Source organism: Cyprinodon variegatus, unplaced genomic scaffold, assembly GCF_000732505.1.
Source record: "Cyprinodon variegatus isolate N-32 unplaced genomic scaffold, C_variegatus-1.0 Scaffold1085, whole genome shotgun sequence".
Classification (NCBI taxonomy): domain Eukaryota; kingdom Metazoa; phylum Chordata; class Actinopteri; order Cyprinodontiformes; family Cyprinodontidae; genus Cyprinodon; species Cyprinodon variegatus.
In genome coordinates, this window is record NW_015151538.1 from 1 (window position 1) to 12,132 (window position 12,132).

Here is a 12,132-nt window from a genome sequence, read left to right on the forward strand (position 1 = left end):
CAGAATTCTGAGATTAAAGTCAGAATTCTGACTTTTTTCTCATATTATACTTAAAAGAAATTTAAGAATCAGTTTTTTTTTCAGTGGTCCTAATCCTTTTCCGTAAGTATATTAAAAAATATACTTTACTGTTGTTTTTTTTTTTTGTAACAATAAGCTTTGCCCCTAAAATAATTTATCATCCCGATCAATGTCCACGTCAGCCGCCAGAGGGCGCAAGAGTCAACCAAACACTGAGGTTAACGTGAGCAGCTGCAGAGGGAGAGGAGCCGGGCAGCTGCCGACGGGGAAGAGGAGACAACATGAGCTCCAAGAAAGGTGCGTTTCTCCATAACCTGGTTCTGTTCACTCATGCATGTGTTAAAACCGGCGGTCTGCTGGCTGTTACGGGTGCACACGGCTGATAAAGGTGTCCAGGATAAGCGGCGCTACATGACCCGCAGCAGCCAGCATTAAACCCTGATGATGGTGATGATGATGTTTTTCTCTGTTTCTTTCTGATGTTTTCACCTGACTTCGTAAACGCTGTTTAACCGGAATCAGCAGTGATGGCCATTCAGGCAAGAAAGAGACGGCAGAAGGGGAAGAAGGATAAAGCGGGTCACCATCGGAGGTAAGCGGGGCGGAGGGTTCCGCTCGGTGGACGGGACGCGCTTGTTTGCCAGGACTTTAGTTTGTTGGCGTGTGACGCTGCGGCGTTGGTACAAGGCGTTATTTTTTATTTCCTATCTAAGCAGCGGTTTCAGGAATCCACAGCACCTCTAATTAAGAGCAGTTAATTATTTTCCCAGCGCTGTTTTAGTGACAGTGGTCTATTTGCGCTGGCTGCGCCTCCTCCCTCCTGTGCGCCTGTTTTGTTTTGTTTGTTTTTTTTGGGAGGTGGGGGGAGGATCACTCACATGGTGTTATGTAACTTTCTCCGTCTGTGTTGGAGTATTGTTTCCCGGGTTGTGGCTCTGATTGTTGCTGTAGTATTTCAGCTGCAGTAGCTCTGCAAAGTGCATACGAATCAGAGTGCGGATGAGTGGGGGGCTTCCTTCATGGCACGATGCTATTGGAGCGACGTCACTGGCAGCTGAAGCAGACATCAGTTAGGTGATACCACCGGCGCGACCACCCTAGGGGGCTGCAGGAATCTGCTGGAATTCCTAATCACAGAGATGAGACTTCCACATGTGTGCATGCACAGCAGGACCGAGTAAAACATGATGGCATGTCAATTATTTTCCAGATGCAGAAATCCTGTTTTGGCTTTTTCTTGTTTTTAGGCTCATTCTCTTTTCTTAAAGTATGCATGTATCACATAGAATAATATATTCTATTATTGTTAAATAGAATGTCTACAACAAATTAAATAAACTTATGAAATACATGCAAATAAGCTGCATAAATTCCTGTTTTGGTTTATTTCAAACCAAATAGTCTTTGTCTTGCAGCCTAACTCTGGGAGGCTGCAGCTGTTCTGCTTAAGTAAATTATAGGAAGCCAGACACAAATTAATTATGGCTGCAACAAATAACTTTTTTGTTTCTATTCATATTCTATTTTCCAAAAAAATAGGCTATTTATTTTTATTTGTATTATAGCATTTTTGCTTATTGCATAAAAAAAGAAAATATAAGTATAAACTGCATAGAACAATAGCCTGATATAGCAGGTCAGAAAGGAATAAGATGAACCTGTTTTTTGGGCATAAGCCTCCCTATTGTATAAACATGACATTGCACTTCTATTTAATATTGAGCTGATGTCGATTTCAGAGAACCTATAATTTCCTATATGACCCTATAATGGGTTTGTGGCTGTCAATGTTATCACTAGATTACTGAATATTTTAGCTTTTGTTTTCCATTAATATGATAGTGAAGACTGCCATTCAATATACAAGTACACCTTAGATAATAAATTGTAAAAGTTGTAAATATGTGTCATTCATTTTTATAAAGTAGCCTTAAATATGCAAAAAGAAAATTTTAATATTTGGTTCGTAATGAATAACATATGCAAGGAATACAGGCTGCCCTGTTTAAATAAGGCAATTGTGTTTACTACTGGCAGTTTGAGAGAGCAGAGTGGCTGTAAAAGAAAGAGGAAGCTTAAAGTCACAAAGTTGGGGGTGTTGAAGGTATGCAAATATATAAAGACATGATGTTTTTTAAGAATACATGGGGATTCATTTGTCATGAAATGTAGTGGTTTTCTTCCATATTTCACAATGATGTCGTATCACACCACTTGTGAAGGCTAAAACAAAGTCAGAGACCTCACAATGCTATAACAAAAATAATTAATCAATTACACATTATATAAAGAATAACAGTTGCTGCTCTTTGCAGATTAGCTGCTAATAGATCCTTTTGGTCCTAACTTTGAGCCAGTATTGTCACTTTTTAATTAGATATTCTCTAAGCGCTAATTTTCATAGATCAGGGAGGGGTTGCTGCTCAGACAGCAGAAGCCATGAGGATTGCTTAGAGATGCATTAGTCAGATGCATTACTCAAATAGAACATCACTTTGTTTAATTGGCATTAAGAAATAGTTTTATAACATAGTTGAACACTAAAAAAAGTTGATTTTGCATAAAATAGGCCCTTTAATGCTGAATTGTAGTAATTAGAAAAATATTAATGAATGAGAGGCTAATACAAAAATATTTATGAGGCACTTCACATATATTTATAAAATGTAAAACGCATAAAAGAATAAAAAGCTATGAATTGCATGAATCAAAAACTTTTAAGGGAAAAAACGTAAAGGAAATGTAATGAGCCTAACTTCATAGAGGAGCCTATTGGAGCACTTACCGGTAGTTAAAACAAAGTTTGAAGTAAATAAAAGGATGAATTAAATGATGTGTCAACCAAGTTACATTAATTGATTGGTTATTCCAGTAGTTGTTTATTAGCTTGTGACAATATACCAATTCAGGAGGTTGAGCAGCTGACCTGAATGGTTGAAATGTGAGGGCAGGTAAGAAGTTTACATCCTTTGATGAATTTCAATTCCATCATAAACTGTTTCCCATTTTTAAAAAGAGCAAACTAAGAATGGAAACCATTCTTCGGAATTCTCTGCAGTCGTTTGTGCTTTAATGAATCTGTTACTCATCCAGCTTTCAGGTCTGGCAACATTCTAAGGCAATTATAAACATCTTTTTGAAATACATAATGAAAACCGGCTAGTTGGTGGATCATTATTTAGATTACATTTCCTCTACCTTTCAGATACATTATTTATTTTTTTGCATTTTAAGGTTTTCACTTTGTTTTTAACATGACATTTTACTCACATTGTTTGCTATATTAGTGTTTTATTGGTATTTTAACAAGGGGGTTGTGTTTGTTTGTGTCAGCGGTAGTTTAAAGCAGTTTACAGTTTTCGTTTCTGCTTTTGATTTTCGGATTTCTCGTGTTCTATCACACATCTAAGATGCTTCTGGTTTAAAAGACAAAAGGCAGAAAAAAAGCTTTGAAAGTAGAAAAAAACTAATCAGGAAATTGCTGTTATTAACTCATAGAACAACAAACATGAAATACATTCTCTGTCCCCTGAGATCGTTATCCAAACATTTGACTAAATGGTTGCTCCAACAAAGATGTTTAGTTTAAGGTTTGACATCATTTCTTGTACTGGAGCTCAAAGTTGCAGCAACAAAACGAGGCTTTAAAGAGGCTTTTACATCTATAACATCAGTTGACCTAGACATTTGTGTAACTTCTTTCCTTGTTGTTGAGAACTTACCATTTGCATTGTCGAGATTTTTTTCTTCCTTTTTATGAAAAAGATTAATACCATAAGGCTAGTTCAGAAACCACTACACAATCTTTTTCACACACATCCTCCCCATAATAAAAACTAGGAGCTTTAAACATAGTGTTCCCAGGTTAATGACTGTTTGGACTGTGCTGCCTTTATGCACAACTAGACTTTGATGTCCTCCCATATAAATCATAAAAGGCTTGTCTTGGTTGAATGGACCTGTGCTGAGATAGAAAAATTAAAGCAGGCAAGGTTTATATATATATATATATATATATATATCCTCTTTATTTAATGTTACTTCAATGTAATTCACTCCAGGTGGAAATATAACCCTGCACACAGGAAAAAAAAAAAAAACAAGAAAGTGGCTGGTTAGCTAACGGTAGGGATGCAAAAAGGGCCATACAGTCCACATGCAAAAATAACAACTAGTTTAGCCTAGATTATTGAAATGTGGATGTTGAGCCCCGAAGGTCACAGTTAAGATTAAAAATCTCAACATTTCCAAGTGAAACCTGGTGAAAAATAAATATAAATGGATACCAAAACATTACATAGTTATCATCACATAAAAATTATATATATAAAGAGTGTTTGAAAGTGAACAACCTTTTTTTAAAATGCTACATTAAACAAATTTATAAACTGACAATTAAAAACAAACAAAAAACCCATCTCCAATTATCAATATAGCTTTTCAATCACTCAAAGAGATCAAGCTGCAAAACAGTTTGGAATGATCCATGTTGTGGGGGGTTCAATGGCAGATGCAGTTTTCCTCCAACTTCAGTGTAAACATTAGTGACAGGAAGTAAGTAATTCAAACAGTATTATTTAGGGCTACTTTGTGTTGATATTTCAAACATACATTGGAAAATAACTAGAAATGGCTTTATATGTAAAAGAGAGGCTATGATGGAGCCGGCCCAAAGACAAAGAAGTCCCTCTGTCCTGAAAATATAACTATGATGGATCAAATAGTTTCAGATGGCTGTAAATCTCAGGGCAGAATTATAATATGTGTCAATCGTGAAAAAGGCAGGTAGAACTTCACATATACTGATGATCCCTTTAGTTCAACACAGACCAAAAAGTGGCAGCAATATGTCGATTTTTTACATTAGTAGTTTAGATGTACATATTTATAAACTTTGGATTTTTTTAAATGGACAATATGGTAAAAGCTAAGGAAAAGCAAAGCAGCAGCATTTTGTAGTTTATATTGAATTTCTTTAAATTTAAGTACCTTAGTCTTTGTCTCAGAATTTTCATATTTATGACAATTTTAATTTATTTTTTGTCCTTGAATTAATGCATAACGTCTGGACTTTTTGCTGGTAGGTATTAAAGCTTGCTTCCCCATTGAGGGACAATAAAGGGGATTTTCTATTCTATTCTATTCAATTTATGCTATGATTGTATTTATGCTGTGATTCAGTTCAGAGGCGTAGCCAGAAAACTTTTATAGGGGTGGCCAGTCAATAACCAATGTTCACTGAGGGGTGGCCAAAAGCGATTAGGCGCCTGAAACTCAGGCTCAATCTACAGTGTTCCAACAGGAACGAGCACAACATCCATATTTTCTAAATAAAGACAAACTAATTTTCCTACAGCCTTTGCCAACAAATCGACTCATATACTTATTTAAACATCCAGGCTGTCTAAATAAAAGGTATGGTGGACAAAATTTCTGGGGAGAACATATTTTCCATTGTCATTACTTACCTTAAAATTTTTTCTGCAGAAAATACATTTTTACATGTACTAATATCTACATTAAATGTATTTTAAGTTATTATTAAAGTAGTTATTTATCTATGATTTCACTGAAGACACCTAGATGACTTGCAGAGACACAATTTTCTCTTTACCCCATATAACACAAAATTTAGCTCTTGAAAGAGCATGAATTATGCATATATCAACTTTAATGTTAGTATTTTGATGTGCATAATTAACCACAGCATTTTAGTTGTCAAGTAATTGTTAATATATAAAAGATTGAAATGTTTAATAGGTTTGAACCATCCTCTTGAGAGTATTACTGCTGCCACCGTGTGTTAGATGGTGAAAAAAAGGGTAGAGATGGCCACAGGGCTGGCCAATGGTCGGCTAAGGGTGGCCACAGCCACCTCTGGCCCCCCATCTAGCTCCGCCCCTGAGTTCAATCCCTTTTTATGTTTCCCATGATCCCTGCAAGGCCAGGCAATGCAGTGCTCCCTGTTCTTGGACACGTTATTGTTGCCCCAATTAAACGTTTGCCTCACCCGGACTGGAATATCTAAAATGCTAGTGGAAATATTTAGGAAATAAGTTTTGAATTTGTTGTTATGTGAAAAACGGTCTCTGTATCACAAACACCCACCTTCAGAAGTCCTGTGGCAAAAGATTTAAAATCAGGGGGATGGTGAGTCAGCTGTTTTTCTTTGAGCAAAAATAACTGTGAAGATAAGTGATTCACAGACATAAAACGACTTTATTTAACAGATAAACAGTAACATCACTGTAATAAATGGCAATTATTTTCTCTTTTCACGCCAAACTCAAGGCCGGCAGGCCAAACCCAGCCTGCCACAGCATCTTATTCAGGCTTCAAGAGCAAAATATCAGGTCATAAAAAAGGCACGCGTTCTTTTAAAGCTAAAACTGCTAAATAAATAGGAATAGAATGAAAATACCAGAGTAGTGTGCGCTTTGTAAATGAAAAGATGAAATCAAAAGATTTATAGAGCGTCAACTGGATGTTTAGAGAGTTTATGACATTAAAGTGGCCTGATATAAAACATCCCTTAGGCAATGATTCCCAACCAGGGGTAGATGTACCCCTAGTGGTCCGCAAGTGCATAGCAAGGGGTACATAAAAATATTTGCTTGCTTAGGTAGTAAAATAAAATAAGGCTGAGATCTGTTTTGCTTTGTGAAGACCCAATTTAAAATGAAACAAGCTTTTATCAACCAAAAAGTAAGTTTTCTAATATGTTTGAGTTCACCTTCAGATTTAACCCACATCCAAACCAAGCAGAGGAACGGACTGGATGTAGAGAACAGTCTGAGATCAGTTATCATCAAAGCAAGCTTAGGCGTCTTGATGAAAACAACGGAAAACTATTTATGTCAGTCTGACGATTATGATTTTTTGTTGTTGTTCCCAATTCATTAATTTTAATGTGATTATAGGGGAGTTTCTCGGAGGAGCTCCTGACACAGGTTTATAATATCATTTTATTTTGTGTTTATTTTGATTCCTCCCTAACTTCCAGGCAACATATTTATGCTGTTTTTTTTATTTGAGAGGGAAATTATTACATTCCTAAGAATTAAATGCTGAAATTAAAATATTAGGTAAGATCATTTTTATTTTATAAGCAGTTATTGTACATCCATAACAGGCTTTTGACTGAGAGGGGTACTCATGGTAAGACTAAATAAACAAAGGAGCACACAAGTCCAAAAAGGTTGGGAAAATACTGTGTTAGAGGATAAAAAGATGGAATCACTGATTGTTGAGAAGGGAAAAAGTCAAAAATAAAGATCACAGCTACAATTCAATTCTTGTTAAGGAATACTTATTTAGACGGTAGGTAGAGTGAATTTATTACAGATTATTTTGCTTTTAGCAGGTTTTTCTTGCTAGAAACAGAAAAGATTATCTGAACCCCTAAACTTCCAGTTTAAGCTAAAAACAATGTTCTATATTGAATTGTTTGTAATATAAGCTGTTGCATAAATTAACATATCAATCTTCTATTTTATCTGCACTTTTTTACTGGATTGTAATTTTTCCAGCAAATAATGGTTATCATCTGTCATTTCACTTGTCTTGATGGCTCTGATAAAGCAGCTGGAGTAATCCCAGGGTTTTGTCCTTTCTACCAATGATTAGAAACAGCAGAGGTCTGAACTGATGGCTTATTACAGCTGCAAATTTGGAAGTGTTTAAGTCTTTGGAACCAAGAGCTTTTACTTCCTCTAGAGTTTTTTTTTTGTCTGTCACCTGCTACATATTCTGTGCTGAGTTGGTTCTTCTCTCCAGCTGTTGCTTTAGGAGTAAAACCCATAAAGCTAACCTCAGTATTTTGCCATTTTTCAGTCATAACTTTTCCTGACAGCACAAGTGCATCTAAATGCTAATATTCCTCTCGATATCTCTACCTGTCAGCCTTAAATCCTATCATAATGCTGTTCCCTTCTGCATCCTTTTGGGCGGACTCCAAAAGGATGTGTTCCCACACAGCACTTTGTAAACCTCCCCAATCATCACTGCATGGATTCTTTCTGTTGCATTCTAGTATTTATTTAACGCATCATGTGCTCAATAATTGATGGATTTGAGCAATTTTGAAATTGAGATATTAACTGTCAGGGACTAAAAAGAATTAAGGCAGATGGAGTCTGCTCAGTCATTCTGCAGCCATACTTTTGAAGTAACCACCAGATTTCTGCATGAACCCAGTCAGCCTGATCAGGAATAGAATCAAAATACCAGAGTAGTGTGTGCTTTGTAAATGAAAAGATGAAATCAAAAGATTTATAGAGCTTTAAGTGGCTGTTTAGTGACTTTATGACGTTAAAGTGGCCTGATATAAAAATGAGTATGACATCCCTTATGCAATGATTCCCAACCCAGCCTGATCAGTACTGGTTTAATATAAACCACACATCCCAACAGCCGCCCCTCCCTGACCAGGCTGCCTCACCTCCAGCTGCCACCTCACTGAGTACTACCAAGAATTAAAGGTGTTTTTATTGTTAAGAAAAATCTCTGGTATTGCATCACCCTTATCCTTATCAATTGTTTTAAAAGGAAATTAATTCAATTAAATCTCAATTCAGTTTATTTATATAGCGCCAATTCACAACACATCATCTCGAGGCACTTTACAGTTCAACCAGATCATACAGTCAAATTGATTCAAAGTTTTCTATCTTAGGAAAACCAGTTGATTGCACTAAGAATGCTTGTAGCGACAGTGGAGAGGAAAAACTCCCTTTTAACAGGAAAAAACCTCCAGCAGAACCAGGCTCAGTGTGAGCGCCCATCTGCTGAGGCCGACTGGGGTTCAAGGAGGCAGAAGCAGAGATACAAAAAGCAGCTGTAAAAGGCTGCCAGGTCCAGGAAACACACTGCTAGGCAGACGATGCATCTGTTTCTAACTAAAGCTTTAGTTAATACCTCATTCAGTTAATTAGTGTCTCTATCAGCTTTTTTCTTTTATACGTAATCTGTTTATCAGGTCGTCAAATATGATGTAATACAAGAGTTCATTATTGAATAGTTAGCTACTGGGCCTTAAGCTGACAGAAGACGCTTAAAAATTCAGCCATCAAGAACAGTCATTAGGATCAGATGTAAACAAAAAAACAAAAAAATTGAATTAAATTTCCATCACAGTTTCTCTTTTCTGAAACATCAAAAATCGACATCCCAGAAATGGCACCTCATGCCCAACGTTGAGGTAGAGGATCTGTGATGCTGGGGGCCTGTTTTTTTTTTTATTACCCATGGGAACATTTAGAATAATTGCCTTCATGAAATCACAGTTTCTTTTGGTAGTTTTTTGGCTTAATTAGCAGAGAGATCCTTAACCAGATGCTAATCCGCCCTTGTTCTATGAAAACCATCATCTCAGAACTTAAGTCTATAGAAAACTTGTCCAAGGTCCTAGAGGGGGATTTGAGGACAGACTGTATCCTTCCTTGTTTATGTTCTCTGCTCCATCTATATTTTAGTATCTTTGTTAATTAGCCCACTTCTACTATTTCTCTCATTCTTTTCTCTTTATATATGAGGAGGAACCGTTTTCATCTCCCCCTTAACATGTGATATATCCATGTAGGGCCCTTTCTTGGATAATGGTTGGGGAAACACTAAACAAGTGAACCAAGCACCTGTAACTGTTAGAATAACTTTCATAACCCTGACTTCTGCTCTTCCAACAGACCAGCATTATATGTGCAAATAAGCAGGCAAATGTGATGAAAAACAATATCTGCAGCCGATACGCAGCCTGACTGACGGAATACCACTGCTGCGTATATGTATGGCCATGGGGGTAGTTTTAAACGCAGTCTAATAAAATCTAATCACATTAAAGGCCACGATGTTAAAAATGACTGAAGTAGTTTAAGAATAATATGAGGTCAAACAAACGAGCTCTGAGATGAAAACCACTGGTTTAACCTTAATTAGGCCTCAGCCAAGGCTGATTGATTACCTCAGTCTATTTTCCATTAATGCTGTGAGTTTTATGGCTCATTTTTCTTCATGAAATACCTCAAGTGAACCTGAGAGCATTTATTTAAGGTTTTTGTCACAGATTATCCGCTGGATCTAAATAATCCTCTGTCTGACTGGCTCCCCTGATCATGAATTTGCTGCAAAATCAGTCAGTGAATTATACACAATTTTTTCCTTGGAATGGGCCAGATGTGTTTTGGACACAAGCTGAAGAAAAACTTAGCGGTTTGACCTTTAGTGAGCAGATTGGTATGCCTCAAGCCAACAGTGTCCCTCCCATCAATACTGCAGCTCTGCTGGGCGGAGGGGAGGACAAATGCTTGGAGCTAAGCATGTGAGCTGCATGTAAGGCGGATCTATGAGTATTTATTGAGCGTGAGTTCAGTGGAGACTAAAATAAATCAGGCCAAGAAAGATATATTCTCATTTAAGGATTAGTCACCCTTTTATGTTTGTTTGTAGAAGTTTTATAGGTTAAAAGACTTTAGCCAGACTAATCTGAGTCTAAGCCTTGTTCTACAAAGCTAGTCAGACCTGAAGGGCAGACATCACTTAACATCATCGTACTTTATTATTTCAGTTGATTGTCTTGGCCACAACAAAGTTGTCTACACCCACTGTCTGTCATGTGTGGAACGCTGGGTGAGATTCCCTTTCAGTTCAGCAGGCTGAACGCTGTCAGAGGAGCTAAATTAATCACAAATTAATCTAACCTTTAGATAGATGATGAATCATCTGCAATCCTGGCAGAGGACGGATGTCTTCTAGTTGCCCGATGACTTCCAGGCACTTTGGATAAGCACAAGCATGAATTCTAACATGGCCCCATTTTTTGGGCAAGGATCGTTGAAGGCAAGAAGTTGTCTGAATAAACGCTGAGTCGTTTTTGTGTTCTTACTTCTACGTTTTAAATTCTCCTTAAGTATTTCTCTTCACAGACTCCTTTGGAAATGAATGGGCCCACTCTCCTTCTGTCTGAGAGATGGTATCTGCTCCTCTCAGATGATTCATTGTTTCGGACTGAAGAGTGTGGAGATATTAGCCATTTCCTGCGTGTCTGAGTGGGAAGGATTTTTCCCCGGTGGCCACAATGCTTAGATTAATGCTGCCTCACAGACTTAATTGAATAAAGAAGTAGGCTGGTATTCTGTAGTTATATGCAAGGAATCACATCTACTCACATGCTTTTATGGCATGTGAGGTGAAATTTATTTTTTGCCCATATATATTAGCAGTTCATATAAGGCGAAAGGATTTGAGCTTGTTCAGTATTGGTCAAGCTACTTTTCTAAGGATTTGAAAAAGGCTCAAAGATCACAGCAAATGAAGTGAGTCAGAATCAGAGCAAGAGCCCCTGAGAAGGACTGCTTCTTGGACTCTGTGGGGTCCAGGCATAATTTACAGGAAGTACGGATTTGCTCCTGGCACATTGCCCTCATGAGATGCTGTCCAGTCCTGTGGTGGCAGGCCAGTGGGTCCTGCAGAGTCATCACTGGGGCATGTAATACCATGAAGACAGAAGCTTATCTGTGGATAGAGTCGCATTACTCCTCTCTACTGCCACCTAATGATAGAAATTTTGGTTCGTTTTTTCATATTTTATTCTCATGCAGACAGGAGTAAAGCTGCTGTTAGACTAAAACATAATCAAATTGATCTTTAATGTAACATTTAGATGTAGCATCTTGGCAGTAGATGTGCGGTCTGCATTTATTAACAGGTATGAGAGTCCATCACCCTGATTTAGTGGTTTCAGGCTGTTTTTTGGAGGATGAGGATCTATGCCACCTGAGAGTCATAGCCAACCAGTGTCTTTCATAGCTCTTTTTAAGAGTATTTGTCTTTGAAGAGAGTTTAAATCCAATAACTTAGGGTCAGCTTTTTGATGGTGGAATCAGAGAGCTGTATATTAACGAGGAGCTCAGCTTTAACAAATGGAGTCGGTTTTTTTGGCTTTTTTTCCCAGTCTGGACTATTCATATATTGAACTCAGGATTATTCCATCTGAACTTTGGAAGGCTACAAAAACTCCCATGAACATAATCAGAGATGGCAAAAGTACTCACTTTCCGTACTTGAGTAAAAGTACAGATACTTGTGTTAAAAAATACTCTGGTAAAAGTGGAAGTA

The 12,132-nt window shown here is 37.3% G+C and overlaps 1 protein-coding gene across 2 annotated transcripts in view; it reads left to right on the plus strand.

The window, feature by feature from the left end:
* Positions 1–227: 227 nt before the first annotated feature.
* LOC107101350 (SRSF protein kinase 2-like) overlaps positions 228–12,132 on the plus strand; it is an 84,299-nt gene continuing 72,394 nt past the window's right edge. The window contains exons 1-2 of one of the 2 annotated variants that reach the window (XM_015400233.1): positions 228–318; positions 544–613. In XM_015400233.1, the coding sequence (XP_015255719.1) occupies positions 303–318; positions 544–613 (86 nt within the window). In that variant the 5' untranslated portion in view covers positions 228–302. The remainder of the gene's footprint in view (positions 319–543; positions 614–12,132) is intronic. The other variant, XM_015400234.1, reaches the window with a different exon arrangement.